The following is a 16,502-nucleotide window of genomic DNA, read 5'->3' as shown; positions in this document are numbered from 1 at the left end:
CCTGCTCGGACACAAACCTGGCTGTATACATCTGCCACAAATATACTAGCCAGTAGGAAAAACATACTGCAGCATGTGTAATGGAGGTGCAATGCAATATATACAGGATATATATATTTTATGTATGTGTGTAAGTATGTCTGTGAAAAGTATATTAAATCTATTTCATATAAAACAACAGTGGTGTTCAGACTGCATGTACATGTGTACTTCATATCATGGTTAAATCACAAACAGAAGAAAATCAGCAACAGCAGATTTTTTATTAAAAATTTGTCATTTCTTTTACTCAATAAATATATTTTTTCATGGTCAAGGGTATTCAGTCAAAACACATTGTTGGTATTGCACATGAACGTCACGTCACATGGTCCTATTGCTCCATTTGCATTATGGTAGTTCGTACACACACATGTAGGAAAGGCAAAACTAACTGCATAGGATTTTGCTTGAAACAAAGCATGTTGATGATGCTGAATAAACAATAGTCGGTCTGTAGCAGATGACACCGCTAAGGTATGCGTGTTTTTTTTTAATGAACAGACAAACTAAACCACAACAGAGATGTGAAACATATGTATAATTATCACTACACTCTGAAACAAACTTGATGAAACTATTAAAAAAAGGAACATCTGTCATGTTTCCGGCTATGTAAAACAGATTTCTATGTAACATAATTACAGATGATATGTCTCAAAAGTCAGCTCTGCTCTGCAGCACTGACTTGACCCCTCCACTGTGCGATAAGGCACTTCCTGTCTGGCAGGTGATTCATAACTACCGTGTAGAAATGTTATAAAATTCTTTGCTTTTCACCATTAAGGGAGATATAAAGAGGAAGTGCTCGTGCCTTCCAAGTAAACTAGGCTTGGGAATTGTACTAAAAAAGAAAATAGGCTTCATATGGCTTATAAAACTCTGAAAAAAGCTTGGATATATTGTTATTACAAATTTCAGACTCCACAGAGCATTTTCTGGCATTTTCTAGTAAATGACTCAACCGCATTTAATCATCCCAGCCCACGGATGTCTTTTGGTAGTAGTATTTCATTTAATTATGCGAGCACTATGAAAGGGTGGCTGAGAATGTCATTATTCAGTCCACTTTTAAACAATATAATATCCACTTTGAACCAACTCTCAATAAACAACAGGTCTAAATCAACTGAAAACAAATACCGGAAGCAAAATACATGTTGTAAAAGTGACTGATGAGTCACGTTAGATTGTACAAACAGTGCTTGTGCAGTAGGCTGGGTGATGATAATTTTCCGTTCTGTGCTTCAGATCTTCTGACCCAGCTTTGCTTTCTGCGGAATAAGAAACAGGCCTGAGTTATTTACAGCTGGCAGCACTGGCACTCATTGAGTGTTGTTTCTTCAACACCCTGACAAGTGTTTGGAGGGAGGAGACAATTTGCACCAGGGGAAGAAAAAAGAAGAGGGTCGGCTCTGCTGGAGCTTAATCAACAAATAAAAGCACAGATGAGACAGTATAATAGTAACTGTGACAAGAAGTGTACGGACTCACTATTCCAGTTGCATGTTTGGGTTTCACGTTGTAGGAAGCCTTCTCCTTGGCCTGTTTGAAGCACTCTTCAGCCATTTTGACCCTGAAATAACACCAGTAATAACCATCAGCTATCCAGTGGAGACCTCAAAAGCAAATAACTGCTGCTTAACTTCACTATTTCACCATAAAAAAAGGGAAGATGCAGTACAAAAAAATCCAGCTTGGGTCATCCAGACTATGGTCATGTGGTATTTGGATGTAATGATCTCGGTTTGTCAAAGAGCCAGTCCTCCTACATTGAAATGACTCACTCCAGTTCGCTGCTGCACGGAGAGAGCCAGCAGTGTCACTACTCATTTGTGCTTTAAAAAGACAAATGATCAGCATGTTGGCATTGAGTGTGTAGAACAATTTATACCAACAGACATGAATCCTGCCTTGACTCATTACATGGCTACTGTGTGTGCCAGCGCTGCATGTTTGCATGTCCCCACAGGTGAGCATCATCATCTATAATTCCAGTGGAGTCTGAAAACCCAGCTCAGCTGCCAGAAGAAATTATGGCATTGTATGTTTCTGAAAATCACGGCTATGATACATATGTACATTTTATACACATAACATCAACGTTTCTAGAGTGATGTGTATGAGCTGACTTTGTAATATGGAGGCAGAGGGGATGATGGATGGCATGACACCTAAGCGAGACATCTGCCAAGCTGAAGGCCAATCTTCGAGACCACCAAACAACATAACAGGTTGTTTTTTAGTGAGTCATCGGCGCGTTTACAGCAGCTTTTAACCACCAAACATGGCTGTTTATTTAGTAACGCATAGCTGTGTTTGTAGTGGAGATAGTGCCATGAAAGGCAGTAGGTTTTTAGTCAGACATTGCTGCATTTCCTAACAAGATAGTGCCATAAAAAGCTTTTCTTTCAGCGAGACATCACTGGATTTCCAGACGAGATAGTGCCACTAAAAGGGCTTTTTTATGCCTTATAAGATAGGATAGAACAAGCCTGAAAGAGGGAGAGACAGGGTACAACATGCAATATAGAGCTGGGGGCTGGAATCAAGCCTGTGGCCACTGTGGCAAGGACAGTGCCTCTGTCCATGGGGTCTCTGCTCTACCCACTGAGCTACTGGCACTGTACAAAGGTCTTTTAACAGAAGAATTGCTGCATTTGTGGGATAGAGACCAGAAAAGTGTCTTTTTTGTCTTTGTACTGAGACATCACTGCATTTTCCACTGGAATATTGCCACCAAGGCATGATGGCATTTCCAGAGGTGATTGTGGCACCCAGACTGGGTGTTTTGTAGTGATACACTGCTGCATTTTTTTGCAGCAGTGTGGCACCAAACTGGGCGTTTTAATCGACCCTTAGCTGTGTTTCTACTTGAGATAGTGCCATGTAAAGCAGTAGTTTTTTAGTGGGGCATTGCTGCTTTTCCTGACAAGATAGTGCCACTAACAGAATTTTTTTTAAGATTATTTTATGGCTTTTTTATGTCCTTATAAGACAGAATAGAATAAGCGTGAAGGAGGGAGAGAGAGGGGACGTCCTGCCCCCAGCAAAGGGCCAGAGCCTGGAATCTAACCATGGGGTACCCACTCTCCCCACTGAGCTACTGGGCACCCTGCAAAGGTTGTTTTTTAACAGAAATATTGCTGCAATCCTGGGATAGAGACCAGAAAAGTGTTTTTTGTTCTTATACCCAGACATCACTGCATTTCAGCTGGAATAGTGCCACCAAAACTGGGTATTTTAAGTCACAACATGATCTTTTTTGAACTATAACCATGTGCTTTTGCACCTAAACTACTTCTTCAAAGGTAAAGAGACTTAAAGTTTCAACGTATCTGCTATATAACAACGTACAAATGTAACATATACTTGGTTTGCAGAAATGAACAATGCCAACTTTATCTCTGGCGACTGGGTTGAAAAACCAGCAGAGAGAGAACTGGGATGATTGCCGATGGCAAAGGGCAAAGAGTTAATGCTTTCAAATGTGTTTTTACTCTTTCCTACTGAACAAGCAAAGCTTGTGACATTTTGCTTCTTTTACAAATACATATCACAATCCAATCTTCATTTGGCATAATGGACCAATTTGCTTTTTGTTGACATATGCAACATTATCTTTATATTCATCAAACCACTGGAAGCTAACTGGATGCTGCATGTGTTCTTTTCATTACTGGGGTGAGGACAAAGATTTGGGTCATTTAACCTCTTTTCCCTTCCTGAATTTGAATGAATCTGATAGGATCTTCAGTGAACACGAGATGTACTGCAAGTTATTAATGGTTCGGGAATTCTGGCTTGGGGAAACATCTAAATGTAGGAACATTAGTGTATCTGTAATGACATTTTAAAGGTCAGAGCATGGTGAACTGTTCCCAAAGACACAGAAAAAATGAAAGATTTTAGGGCCAGTAGGTTCAGTCAGAAGAAGGTTTCAAGTATAATGTCGCATTCTGAAACAGGAAACTCGTCATCATATTCTTACCTCTCCTGTAACATCAGCTTATTCTGCTTTTTCCATTGATCTTTAAAATCAGAGGAAAACTCGTGCCAAATGGAGAAGAAAGTGTTGGGAGAGACTTCTTTCTCTCCTGCCTTGGGTTTAACTGAGAAGGACACGCACAACTCCAAGAAGCTGAGGAAAGAGAACAAAAACATTACTTCAAGACCAAACTATTACAACATGAAATTCCAGAAACCTACACTGATTGTTGTGAAACTTGGCCGTGCTGAGCAAATATGCAAAATATGAAAGTTAATCTTGGAATAATATGCTTTTTCAGAGATTTAATAGTAGAGTAACGTAAAAAACACAAACCAATGATGACTGTGCATTTTAGAAAAGAACAGAGCACACAAAATGGAATTACTGCCTCTAAAGCAGCGTTCGGATTTTTCTTACAAATTAAATTCCAGGACTAAAAATAAAACTCTAATACATCTAATATACAGTGTTTAGTTTTGCCACTCCTCTCCCTCATGTGAATAAGCCTCAGTGTAAGTTTGTGTACACATACACGCACATACTGCACAGTATGTGTAAGCATGGGTGAGGAAAGAGGGGAAGGAAAAAAGATGTTCAACAAGCAGACAAAGACAAATCTAGCAACAGGAGAGCGTGCGTACGGCAGGGGATGACACATGTTAAAGTGTTAAATGTGGCGGCCATTTGCAGTGGATCAATACAGTGGACAGGTTGGGGTCTCTTTGTTTGGAGTGTGCTATAGGAACACATTCCTAGCCAGCAGTAACAGAAGCCTGGAGCCAAGGCTGTCTACTCTCGCTCCGCTTAGATAAACAACACAGACACCGCACAGGGGGCCTCCCGTCTACAGAAGGCCTGGCATGATGGCCTGCACCTTCCATGTAACTGAAGGAACCAGGACTCCTAAATATTGACAAAGCAGTCAGATTATGTTTCTTCACTGCAGTGAGAATATCTCACTTCAAACCGGATTGGCTTCCATTATCCTGTGCTGACTTTGCTTTCAAATTCACAACTGTGATCGCTGTTTTGACGCTTGAGAAAAGATCAAATGCAAAACCCCTGAAATGGAACAGAGGGGAGTGCGTTTGCGTTTAAGGTGAAGGAAGATGTTTAAAGAAAAAGAAAGCTCTTACATCTTCTGAGTGTCTGCCAGCTGCTTCTCTTGTGTTTCCAGTTCGGTTTTGGCTGTAAAAGAAGGCACGTTTTGATAAAAGGAAAGAGCTGTGCATAAGTAAATACAGGATTAAATTAGGGATTAGGACCGATTCAGGATTTCCTGTTACATCAGAAAATACATCCTTCACCCACAGTGCAACATGTACATAGGAGGATTCCACATGTCACCATCACTTAAATCAACAGGCATCTTTAAGGTCAGCGCCGTGCCACCGGGTTATTAAGTGTTGGATTGTCCGCTGTTGCACAACTGACAAATGAGTAGTGTAGCGCGCAGGACAAGTGCTTCTTTGTGCAGTGTAACGTCGAATGGAGACAGATGACTGTGTGAGAGAGGTGTAAGAGAGTGAAAGAGAGACAGCAAGAGGGTAAGAAAACTGGGAGTTGGACACCATGGTACACATTAGGACATATTTCCAGCAGGCCACAACATTTATCTCTGTGGGCCATCAGGATCATTTTGACTGGGATGTAAATCATGATATAAGAGAACAGCAGTGAAATATGACAGCCTCAGTCAGCGGAACGCTGCAGGTTACTACTTATCAAATTTCAGATCCATTTTCAAATATATCATAGCAGAGTCAATCCAGCTGTATTTTTTTCCCTGGTCTTTATCTTAGACATTGCATTCTCTCCCACACCGCTTCGCTGACCCCTCAAGGTCAATTATCTGTAAGCTGCTGCTGCCTTAAACTGTCAAATGATCAGAAATGACCTATGGCCCTCCTCATGGCTTTCCAAGACAGACGTGACAGTAGATGGGACAGAGAATCTGTCCTGGCACAAATCTGTGTTCTGCTCTTATCCTGGGAATATCTGGTTGCTATGTGTAATTGAAGCCAGAGCCACATCTAAAGATCTCAGACGAACCCGCTGAAACCAGCGCTGTGCTTTACCATTCCACAGTGCTAAATCACGCTGCGTCTCTCTCTCTCTGCTGATGGCTCATCAATAAATGATGACAAATTGAGAAATAATAGGAAAAGGGCTTGGGAGAGGCATCTTAATATCAGGGCTTTGTTCCTTTGGGAAAGATGTTTTAGGATGCTACTTATCATTTACTTTAATACTGAACTGGAAAATTCTGAGTCGTGTAAAATCTATTTTCTAGAAAAACTGAAAATCAATTAAAATAGAAAAACGTCGACCCTTTCGATAAACTTTTTGCTGAACAACTCAATATGAATTCAGTATGATTAACTATGATCTCATCTGCTTCTGTTAAAACCCTGAAGCACCACTAGTAATCTTCACCATTAACACATGCACTACATTCAGGAACATTTCCGTATTGCCATGGCGTAGCGGAATAAATGGTGCAAGGGTGAGGCCAGCAGATGGCAGTAAAGCAACACTTGTGGACGACAACTTCCATAAAACTTAACAGAAGACGAAGAAGATGGGGTGAGGCCAGATGCACGTGTGCGCTGCGGAAGAGCTGTTTCCGTCCGCTGCCAGTTATCTTGTAATGTATTTAATATTCGAGAAGTTTGCAAGACAAGTGATGTTTTTGGCGTAAATGCAAAACATATTACAGATCACCATGAAAGTGTCTTTTATCAGAGGGACATAACCCTTTAAGTGCTTGTCACTGGCTGGAGCCTATCCCAGCTGACATTGGGAGAGAGGCAGAGTACACCCTGGACAGGTCATCAGACTATCACAGGGCTGACACATAGAGACAGACAACCATTCACACTCACATTCACACCTACGGACAATTTAGAGTCACCAGTTAACCTGCATGTCTTTGGACTGTGGGAGGAAGCTGGAGTACCCGGAGAAAACCCACGCTGACACAGCAAGAACATGCAAACTCCACACAGAGGGGCTCCCCCACCTTGGGGTTCGAGCAAGAAACCATCTTGCTGTGAGGCGACAATGCTAAAGATGTTGGTAGCTCCCCGCGGTAGTCTTTATGTTTTTCTTTGTATATTGCTACTAAAGCAGCAAAACATCCTTTAATTCTATAGTTTTAGTTGACCAGTGAATGCAAACTTAATGCGTGTGAACTTGACGTGTGTGCATGACACTCGTGGCCGTAATGGCATTTTTCCTGAATGTTACAAGGTCTTGAGGTTGGAAATTGGCAGTAAGGCTCTTCCTGAATATCGACCCCTGCCCCCATTTACACACAACCCCATGCAGGAAATGCTCCTGAGCAGTTCAGGGATAGACTGCATGTGTGAGAGGAGCTTTAGACGATGTGGTATTGTGGGAGACGATGACTGAACTGATAAACACTGTTTTTATAACAAAATATTAAAGAATATCTTGAGTAATATCAGTTAAATATGTCAGTTCTGTTATTACATCATATGGGTCGACATGATACAGATCGACATGTCTATTTAATGTGTGATTTTACCATAACGCGGTATATATGATGATCTTAACAATGATCTTGCTACATGATTTCATATCCTAAGCAGCAGAGTTGGAGACATCAGTCTTGACTAATCTTTATGTCCATCAGAAACAGATTATCACATGGCCAGTGCTCTCTCGCTAGTCACAGTGACTCCATCAAAGGCCTGCATGCATGAGAATTTGTGAAGCGAGCGGGGAAAATCGAGCTAGACCAAACAGCCAAGCTCCAACAAGTCCGCTCCCACTGTTATTCTGTGGTTAGTTTCATGGTCAGAAAATAAACAAAAGCGGTTTAAACTGTGGAGCCAGAAACAGTTTAACCCCGGGCTTTTTAGAAATTACAGAAATAACAAAAATAAGACATTTGGCTGTTGTTCTTTTTTCACCGCCGCAGTGGAGGAACCCCAAGAATCCCGTCTGGAGCCTTCTGAGTCACATGTCCATGTTACGGTGCTTACATTGTGCTCTCAGAGGAAAAACCTCGTCATTTGCATCAAAGAGAGAGCCCCCATATTTCTCTCAAACACAGGGAGAAAGGAAAGGGAGAGGGGTGGAAATGGGGAGAGATGCTTTCATCTGCAGACTTCCTTTAAAATGGACAGTGAGCATTACCGCGGAAGAACATATGCTATATATTATACTCTCATCTGAATACAAAAGCAGTTGGGAGAGAGGCCTGTGAGCTGGGGTCCTTCACAAAGATTGGTCACAGCCAACTGAATGTAGCCAAGGTCAAAGCCTATGCTACAAAAAGAATGACATTTGGCTTGTTATGTTAAAACAAGCATAACAAACTAAGTCTTACACCTTTGAAGTGGAACGCAATATCCCAATATTGTTGTAGATGTCAGATTAGGGAGGGGAAAAAAGCATGTCTGTGTGACATCTGGTGGACATGACGGATAAACACGACTACATTTTCAGTGGATTTTGCCTAACAATATTGAGAACAAAAACATAGTAGTAGCTGTTTGCCTCCCTCACAACTTAAAATGCTAGTGGCATGGCACCGTAGGGATGGCAATATTGGCCCATCAGTCAGCCTCTTTGGTCCAGACTGAAATATCTCTGAAACTACAAGATGGATTCCAATGAAATTTGGTACAGACATCCATGGTGCCCAGATGATGAATCCTAATGACTTTGGTGATCATTATTTTTCATCTAGCATCTAGAGCACCTCAAAGTTTCCATTTATCCAGTGAAACATCTCACATTTACATGATGGATTGGCACGAAACCTCTCATCTAGCACCAGCATGAGGTTAATATTTGTGGTTCTGAGTCAAAAGCAAATGAAGCCAACGTGCCAAAACCTGTGCTTCCTCAAATGGTTTCTTGCAGCTGGCTCCAATAGTGAGTAATCCACATTGAAACATTTTTGGTCTTCAGAGTGAATTTCCCCATTCATGACAACTGTACGGGAGGTGAATTTTATATAACTCACCCATCACCCAAGTTTTATTAAGCCTTAAAGTTACACAGAAGTAACCACAGTTTATGACTCACCCCTTGTTTCTACAGAGCTCAACCCTCCCGTCCAAATTTGGCCACTTCTGGCTTCAAAAATCCAACATGGCGACGGCCAAAATGCTTAACTCAAGGCTTCAAAATGTGAGTCCAAAAACCAATGGGTGTTGACACAGTGGCTACATCCATTATTTTTATAGTCTATGGTCAAGGGGTTTTCACTGGGTCTGAAAAGTGAAGCCAATGTAAAAGCGCCTTCTTTTACATTGGCGCCTTCAAACGATGTGCACAAGATGGCGGTGCGCATAGATGCAGCTACTCAGTGCTCTCTCATTTGGTGCTTTGGTGGCTGTTTTTTTATGTTTTTATGTTGTACATGTTTCTGACGACATGCTGCTGGGCAAACAACATCTACAGCAGGCACAATCTCCTAAAGATAGGATAACGGAGCGAGCAGCATTTAAGCCTTTATTTTAACAGGGAGGTCCATTGAGAGCAAGCTCTCTTTTTCAAGGATGCCCTGCATTGAGCACAATTCAAAATACAGGTCAGAACACATCAATGCAATACAAGAGTACATAAGTGTAAAGTGCCAAATATAATAGTAAACCAGACTAAGAATTAGTCTACGATTAAGAAGTTAAAAAGTTCAGAATACATATCACAACACATAATGCAGTAAACGAGTACAGTAATATAAAATGCTGAATAAAATAGACAGCCAGACTAGGAATAACAAGAACATGACTGAGTGCTCGGGACTGCGACATTAAGTAGAGCTTTGAAAGCCTCTATTGAAATGAGTTTGTTAAATTTCAGTGACTCCTGTAGATTATTCCAGCGGTATGGAGCATAGAAGGTGAAAGCTGTCTTTCCAAGATTGGTGTTTAATGTTACAACTGAGTTGCTCCAATCTCACAAGATTCCAGCGGACATAGCCAGGACCTTGGGTTCTCTGTGGATCACCATCCCCGCAGCAAGAGATGGAGGCGGCGCAGGGACAGGAAGCAAAAGCCAGGCTGCAGAGCCGGCCCGCTGGCGAGACTACGCAATCAGCCACACAAACTGCCGCTTCCTAGCATTTTTCTCACCAACGCCAGGTCCCTTGCCAATAAGCTGGACGAGCTGAGGCTGCAGACTGCAACAAACAAGATCGTCAAGGACAGTTGCATTCTGTTATTCACAGAGACCTGGTTTCACTCACTCATTCCGGACACGCTATTGAGCTAGCAGGCCACACAGCACACCAGCACGACAGGACTAAGGACTCCGGTAAGAGCAAAGGTGTAATATTTATTAGTGTTTTACTTTTACTTTTTACAATATTGTTTGTCAGTGTTTTTTATTAGCTCTTTCTTTACCTATTTTTGCACTGAGGAGGTTGCATTCAAGGTCCTTGTACTCATACAATGACAGTATAGACATTCTATTCTGTTCTATTAGACCTGCATTCTTCCTAGTGGCCAGTAGGGGGCAACTCTATTGAATGCAAAAAGACGTCTGACTGTATACATGGCAGTGACCCTATGTCTCACTTGATTTATTACCAGAGGAAATAGTATCCTAGTAGATTTATGGTCTCAGATGCTAGTGTCACATCTTCTCCAGGACAACATGATCTTCATTTTGTAAATTATGGTCCCATTTAGAATGAAATAAAAGATAAAGCAGGGTATGCTTTCAGGCATGGCTGACCTCTGATTGACAAGTCGCTACCACGGCAGTGTCCTCAGGTTCTCAATCATATTCGCCCCTCACTCCTCCATAGCTCCACCCTCTCATCCAAATAAGGTCACTTCTGACTGCCCAAAAAAACTCCATTCGGACATCACAGTGGCTATGTTCACTTCTTTTATACAGTTTGTTTAGAGTGAAATGTCTCAACAGCCATTAGATGGACTGCCACGAAATTTGTTGCAAACATTCCTTTTCAGCTTAGGATGAACTTTGGTGATTCTTAGACTTTTCATCGAATTTCTAAATTGTCCAGTATTTTAATTTATGACCAACTACCTCGAAAACTAACAGCATTCCCATCATCCTCAACTGTTAGTGCTAAGTAGCAAATATTAGCATGCTAACACGCTGGACTAAGATGGTAACCATGGTAAACACTATACCTGTAAAACATCAGCATGTTAGCATTGTCATTTTTAGCATGCTGACATTAGCATTTAGCTCAGTGCACAGCTGTGCATACAGCCTCACAGAGCCACTAGCATGGCTTTAGAGTTCTGTCGGAATAAAATGGGCAAAGGAAGAGGAAGCTCATCATTTACAATCACTTCATCATCATCATTTTAACAGCCCTCTTAGTAAACACCTCGCTGTGAAGGTTTATTTGATTTCCTAATAGGAGTGAAGCAGTGATGGAAAGAGAGACGAGGTCAAAGAGGCAACGGGGTGCTTCTAATCTCTCATTCCTCTGACAGAAAAAAGACCTTGTTATTAGAAAGGACAGCAGACAGAGTGGAAAAATAAAGACAAGGAACTGAGGGAAATTTTTTAACAGCAGAAAAAAAGGATAAATGTATGACAAAAACATGTCATGACGTCAAGAGTACTAAGTGAAAAGGATCAGGTACCGAACAAGTCAGTTTTATTCCAGCCTCTCAGGCATCCAGCTCTGTGCTCTGCAGTCAATTTAACAGACTGGAAGACAGGTTCACTTTAGGCCATCTAAAACCTCCCTTTGAGGCAAAGCAAGGTGTACTCTGTTTTATAAAAAGGTAGAGGTTGAGATAAAGGAGCCAGCTACCAAGTGCAGTCAAAATCCCTCAAAGCAGATAGGAATACTTGAAACAATAACAGTGAGTTATTCAATACACTGCGGTACAAACAGACGTCCCTATGGAAACAACACTCAGTGAACCCTTGTGTGTGTGTGCGTATATCAACCAGAAAAACTGCATGAAACAGATTTGGAAATGTGTCTACAGACATAGAGGACTTACATTATTCTGATTGATGAGCTGCTGCCCGTACTCTCACACCACAGATGCATTTTCAGCTTAGATATGCTGAGGGTGCACCAGTGCAGAATACTTTTTGAATCAGGAGGAAAAAATTATTTGCGTCTTTAAGTTTTAACTCCTGATGGTAACACACAAGAGCAAACCATATGTTCAAAACAGTCTGACCATCACCTGTTTCATCATTTTTAAAGGATACGGCTAGCTATATTCTACAGTTTTCCTCTTGTCAACAAATCTCATGAAAAGACCAAAACTAACACATACATTGATTCTCTAAACTAAACATTACCACCTTGCAGCTGTTTGCCTTCACCAACCTATCAAGTTGAAGTTTACATCCATGTCTGTCCAGACTCAATATCTTCCTGAGACCCTGTGTCCTCAAGTGCAAGTTAACCTTTAACCTTTTCATATGAATTTTATCACATTTTATTCTATCATAAATTTGTGTGAAATTTTGTCCTAATTAGCGTATTCATTCTTGAATTATTTACTTTTTTGAGTTGCTTTGTAAGGTTACAATTACCTTGACCTTTGACCACCAAAATCTAATTCATCCTTTAGTCTAAGTGGATGTTTGTGCCAAATTTGAAGTAATTTCCTCAGGTCGTTCCTGAGATATCGCGTTCATGAGAATGAGACAGACAAACGAAAACATAAAACCTGCTGCCATGACTGTTGCCAGAATAAGAAGGCTGAATAAACTTGACACTTAAGTTTTTAGCTGTTACTCAAATAAAAGTAAATAGAACAGTGGCTATAGGACTCAAAATAAACTACAGTGCCCATGTTCAGGGTTATGAAGGAACACGTCACCCAACGCAACAGTGCGGCTCACTGATATGTTTTCAGTGGCTTTAGGAAAACAATGGAGGCCTATGGCACAAAGCAATAAGCTTTGGCTACACAGACAACACTTGTTTGTTGTTTTTCAAAATACAGAATATCCTTTAATGAGACTAGTGAAAGTTTTATCAACCATCAGCCTCAATTGATTTGTAAAACAGGCTCACCTTGGCTGAGAAATTCATCCATCTTGTCCTTAAAGGGCTGCAGGTTCTCTTCAGACGACAACTTGCACACTTTCTCGGTCTCAGCTGAGCATGCTGAAACAACAAGAGATGATCATGATGAAGTCTCTCAGAGTAACAATAAGTTATCCAGCGTTGTGTTGTGACTACAAACTCTACAGTGCACTCTGCCCCGGTTGAGTCTGTTTTGATAAATCTCTGCCAAATTCTGCTGAATAAGTGTCAGCAAAGACATAATGACCCATAATGACTAATAAGGCACCCCCAGAAACCAGGAAGGCCTGCGGTCTGATCCTGGGGGGGAACTTATCGTCACGCTCTATCTGCAAACATAACGGATACACAAACTCTGCTCAAGTGCCTTCGAGGTGGAGAGGCCATGAGGCGCTTAAGGGAATGGGGAGGTCGAGACTGGGCAAGTGGTAATTCATAGACCATATGGTGCCATAACCAAAAAGGTACACAGCGAGCTCTCTCCACTGTGTTGCTTACTGATGTCCTTCGAGCCAGCCAAGGCCATTTCTGCACCGCCTACCGATCGGAACCCCCCTCTGGGAACTGTCATCGAAGCCCGCGTCTGCTAGAGCACTCAGCTGGCTTGGCTAGGTAATGAAGAGGTCTGCAGGTATAGCATGTGATGATGTATTTATGTACGGTCAGCATGTGCCACTGCCACTGGGGTCGAAGCAGACGCAAGTTCATTTCCCCTGCCAGCAACTCCATCTTTATGAATTGCAAATAATGAACAGCCTAAAGAATCATTATGGCAGAGGAAAAACAATATTTGGCAGCACGGATCAGGCACCTGATTGGTTTAGCAGCAAAGATGCATAAAACATGATAGAGAACAGACCGGGTTTGGGGAATTGGTGATCAAACTGCAAGCACACACGTATACACGTGTGCACACACACACATTCGGCATTTTTTACCTCCTGTAGGCACTTTGGTCCTTGGAAAGTGTTCCAAGTGCTGAGTGACTTGAGACAGGGTAATGAAAGGGAGTATTTCCCAACTGCCTCATTCATTAGGGCTCCTTTTACTCAATCACTCAGTTTGTCAGGTCAAGTATAATCCAATTTCCATACATTTTTCCTGACGTCTTGATTTGCAATAACATACCCTGTTCATTTTTTACCAGATTTTTCCATAAGCCTCTTTTATATGTTTACTAATTTTATCTATGTTTAAAACCAAAATGCAACATGAACTAATACTCTCACCCTGTGACTCTAGTTTTATTATGTTTTAACTTTATTGAGCGATTACATAATTGTAACCATAGTTCAATGGAAATTCTTGGCTTGTGAATCCCACAAAAGTATTTTTCCCTCTTAAGTTGTTGTTTATTGGGGACAAAACGTTGGTGATAAAAAGTTTCACCGATAATAATGATATGTTCATGACATTAAAAGGTTGGCTGGTAGAAAGTGTATAGTCATGGAAAAGTTATGTAATAGAGAAACCACATGTATAGGTTCAGGAACTGATTGACTGATGATTGAAAGTATGAAAAAAATGAATGAATGAAAGAGTCAAAGAGTCAGCCATTAACCGAATCAGTCCACCCATGAATCACATTTAGAACCCTCCTGGGTAAAGTGCACAGCATGCACAGAGACATGCATGACTATTCTGAAATTCTCTTCAAAAGCAGCCTCCTTGTTGCGTGTTGGAGGTTTGCAGCTTGCAGGGTGAGGTGATTCAGAGCTCCAGGAGAGCCTCCTCCAGTTCACTGAATAGCTGTTGAACCTTTGATAGTGCACACAGGTAGTGGAAGTTCCCTGACCTTGCCCGTCCTCCCCCTTCTATATTTTGATCCTTATTTCATGAGGACAGTAAAGGCACGCCAGGTCCAACAGGAGTCTACATCTGACAAGTCACATCTGCTTCTGGTTAGCTCGTCTGTACAACAAACAGATGCTATCTCTCTGTTGACCCGCCTCTACCATCCACACATGACCATAGCTGGTCAGGTTTAAAATCATTTTCCACTGTGCTTGCAGATACGTGCATGTATTAATACTTAATCTACTGCTTCATAAATTTCCATGTGATTGTATCATAAACATGATATGACACCTGCCATAATTTGCTAGATATGAAATAGCCAAGTTTACTACCTAGCAAGCTTGTTGTAAATATGCAGTTTAAAGCAGCAGTGTGTAAGATTTAAGGGGATTTAGTGGTGTCCATTGGTGAGGAGAGCAGAGTGCAACCAGCTGAAACTTCTCCTGGTTAGAAATCCATTGGTGTTAGTTGTTCAGGAGGTTTCCAGCAGGAGCCAAACTGTCTGCAGAGGTGTCCTCCTCGCCAAAGCAAACAATGTGATTTAAACTGGTAACACTGAATTAAGTTGTTTCACGTTACAAATCAGTGTCTCTCCTACTCTGTTTGGCTTGTCAGAGATGAACCCTGCTAATGTGTGCTCAGCTTTTTACTCCGATAACTTGGTAAGATATTCAGGAGGTTTTTACTAGTCTACTTATTCACAGAGGTCTCTTCCTCTCCAAAACAAATGGACCCAGTGATTTCAACGGGTAAAAACACTGAATAAAGCAGTTCCACTTTACAAACTAATGTTTTCCTAACAGAGCGCCATGGTGACGCAGTGGTTAGCATCACAGCAAGAGATGGTTCCTGGTTCGAATCCCAAACTTCTGTGCGGAGTTTGCATGTTCTCCTTGTGTCAGCGTGGGTTTTCTCTGGGTACTCCGGCTTCCTCCCACAATTCAAAGACATGCACATTAGGTTAATTGGTGACTCCAAATTATCCAAAGGTGTGAATGTGAGCATGAATGATGGTCTGTCTCTATTTATCAGCCCTGCCTGTCCAGGGTGTACCCCACCTCTCGCTCAATGTCAGCTGGGAAGGGCTCCAGCACCCCCACGACCCCCAACCGGATAAGCGGTTAAGGAAAATGAATGAATGAATGAAAGTTTTTCTGACACTGCTCATTGTGAAGGGTTAACTAACAATGATGGCTGACGCGAAGATACGAAAACGCAAAAATGGCCCTGTCTTGAGCCAGTGTTTGGTTTGTCTGTTTTGGGCTACTGTGATCCGCTGCCTAAGTGGATATAAACAGCTCATTCTAAAGTAATAAAAACACAAAAATTCTTATTTTCAAGTGATACTAAAACATATACTTTTTATATCATATTCCATCTCTGCTATATACAGTATACCCCTAAATCCTACACACTGAACCTTTAAAGGTTTTGGGTGTGCTCAAACAGAGGGAAAATTGTGCAACATAGACTGATGATCATACCACTGAGGTCTTTCTTCAGCTTGCGCAGATCTCTTTGAAAGTCCTCAAACTTCATCTGGGAGGCCTGGAAAAGGTCCTGGGGCTCAGGCAGAGAGTAGACACACGTCTCTCTGCCTGCATCCTGGTAAAGCGCAAAACACATTCAAGCACAAAAAACACACACACCAGT

General features: G+C 41.5%; 1 protein-coding gene across 1 annotated transcript in view; it reads right to left on the bottom strand.

Annotated features, from left to right (window-relative positions):
• Positions 1–244: 244 nt before the first annotated feature.
• Positions 245–16,502, bottom strand: part of fmn2a (formin 2a) — a 59,659-nt gene continuing 43,401 nt past the window's right edge. Inside the window, exons 12-17 of the mRNA XM_033613128.2 lie at positions 16,334–16,454; positions 13,041–13,133; positions 5,167–5,218; positions 4,031–4,180; positions 1,534–1,615; positions 245–1,313 (exon numbers count right to left, since the gene is read on the bottom strand). Coding sequence (XP_033469019.2) covers positions 1,287–1,313; positions 1,534–1,615; positions 4,031–4,180; positions 5,167–5,218; positions 13,041–13,133; positions 16,334–16,454 — 525 coding nt within the window. The 3' untranslated portion in view covers positions 245–1,286. The remainder of the gene's footprint in view (positions 1,314–1,533; positions 1,616–4,030; positions 4,181–5,166; positions 5,219–13,040; positions 13,134–16,333; positions 16,455–16,502) is intronic.

The sequence above is a fragment of the Epinephelus lanceolatus genome, chromosome 17 (genome assembly GCF_041903045.1).
Source record: "Epinephelus lanceolatus isolate andai-2023 chromosome 17, ASM4190304v1, whole genome shotgun sequence".
NCBI lineage: Eukaryota > Metazoa > Chordata > Actinopteri > Perciformes > Serranidae > Epinephelus > Epinephelus lanceolatus.
Note: the sequence above shows the minus strand (reverse complement) of the source record. Positions and strands in the feature narration are given on the sequence as shown.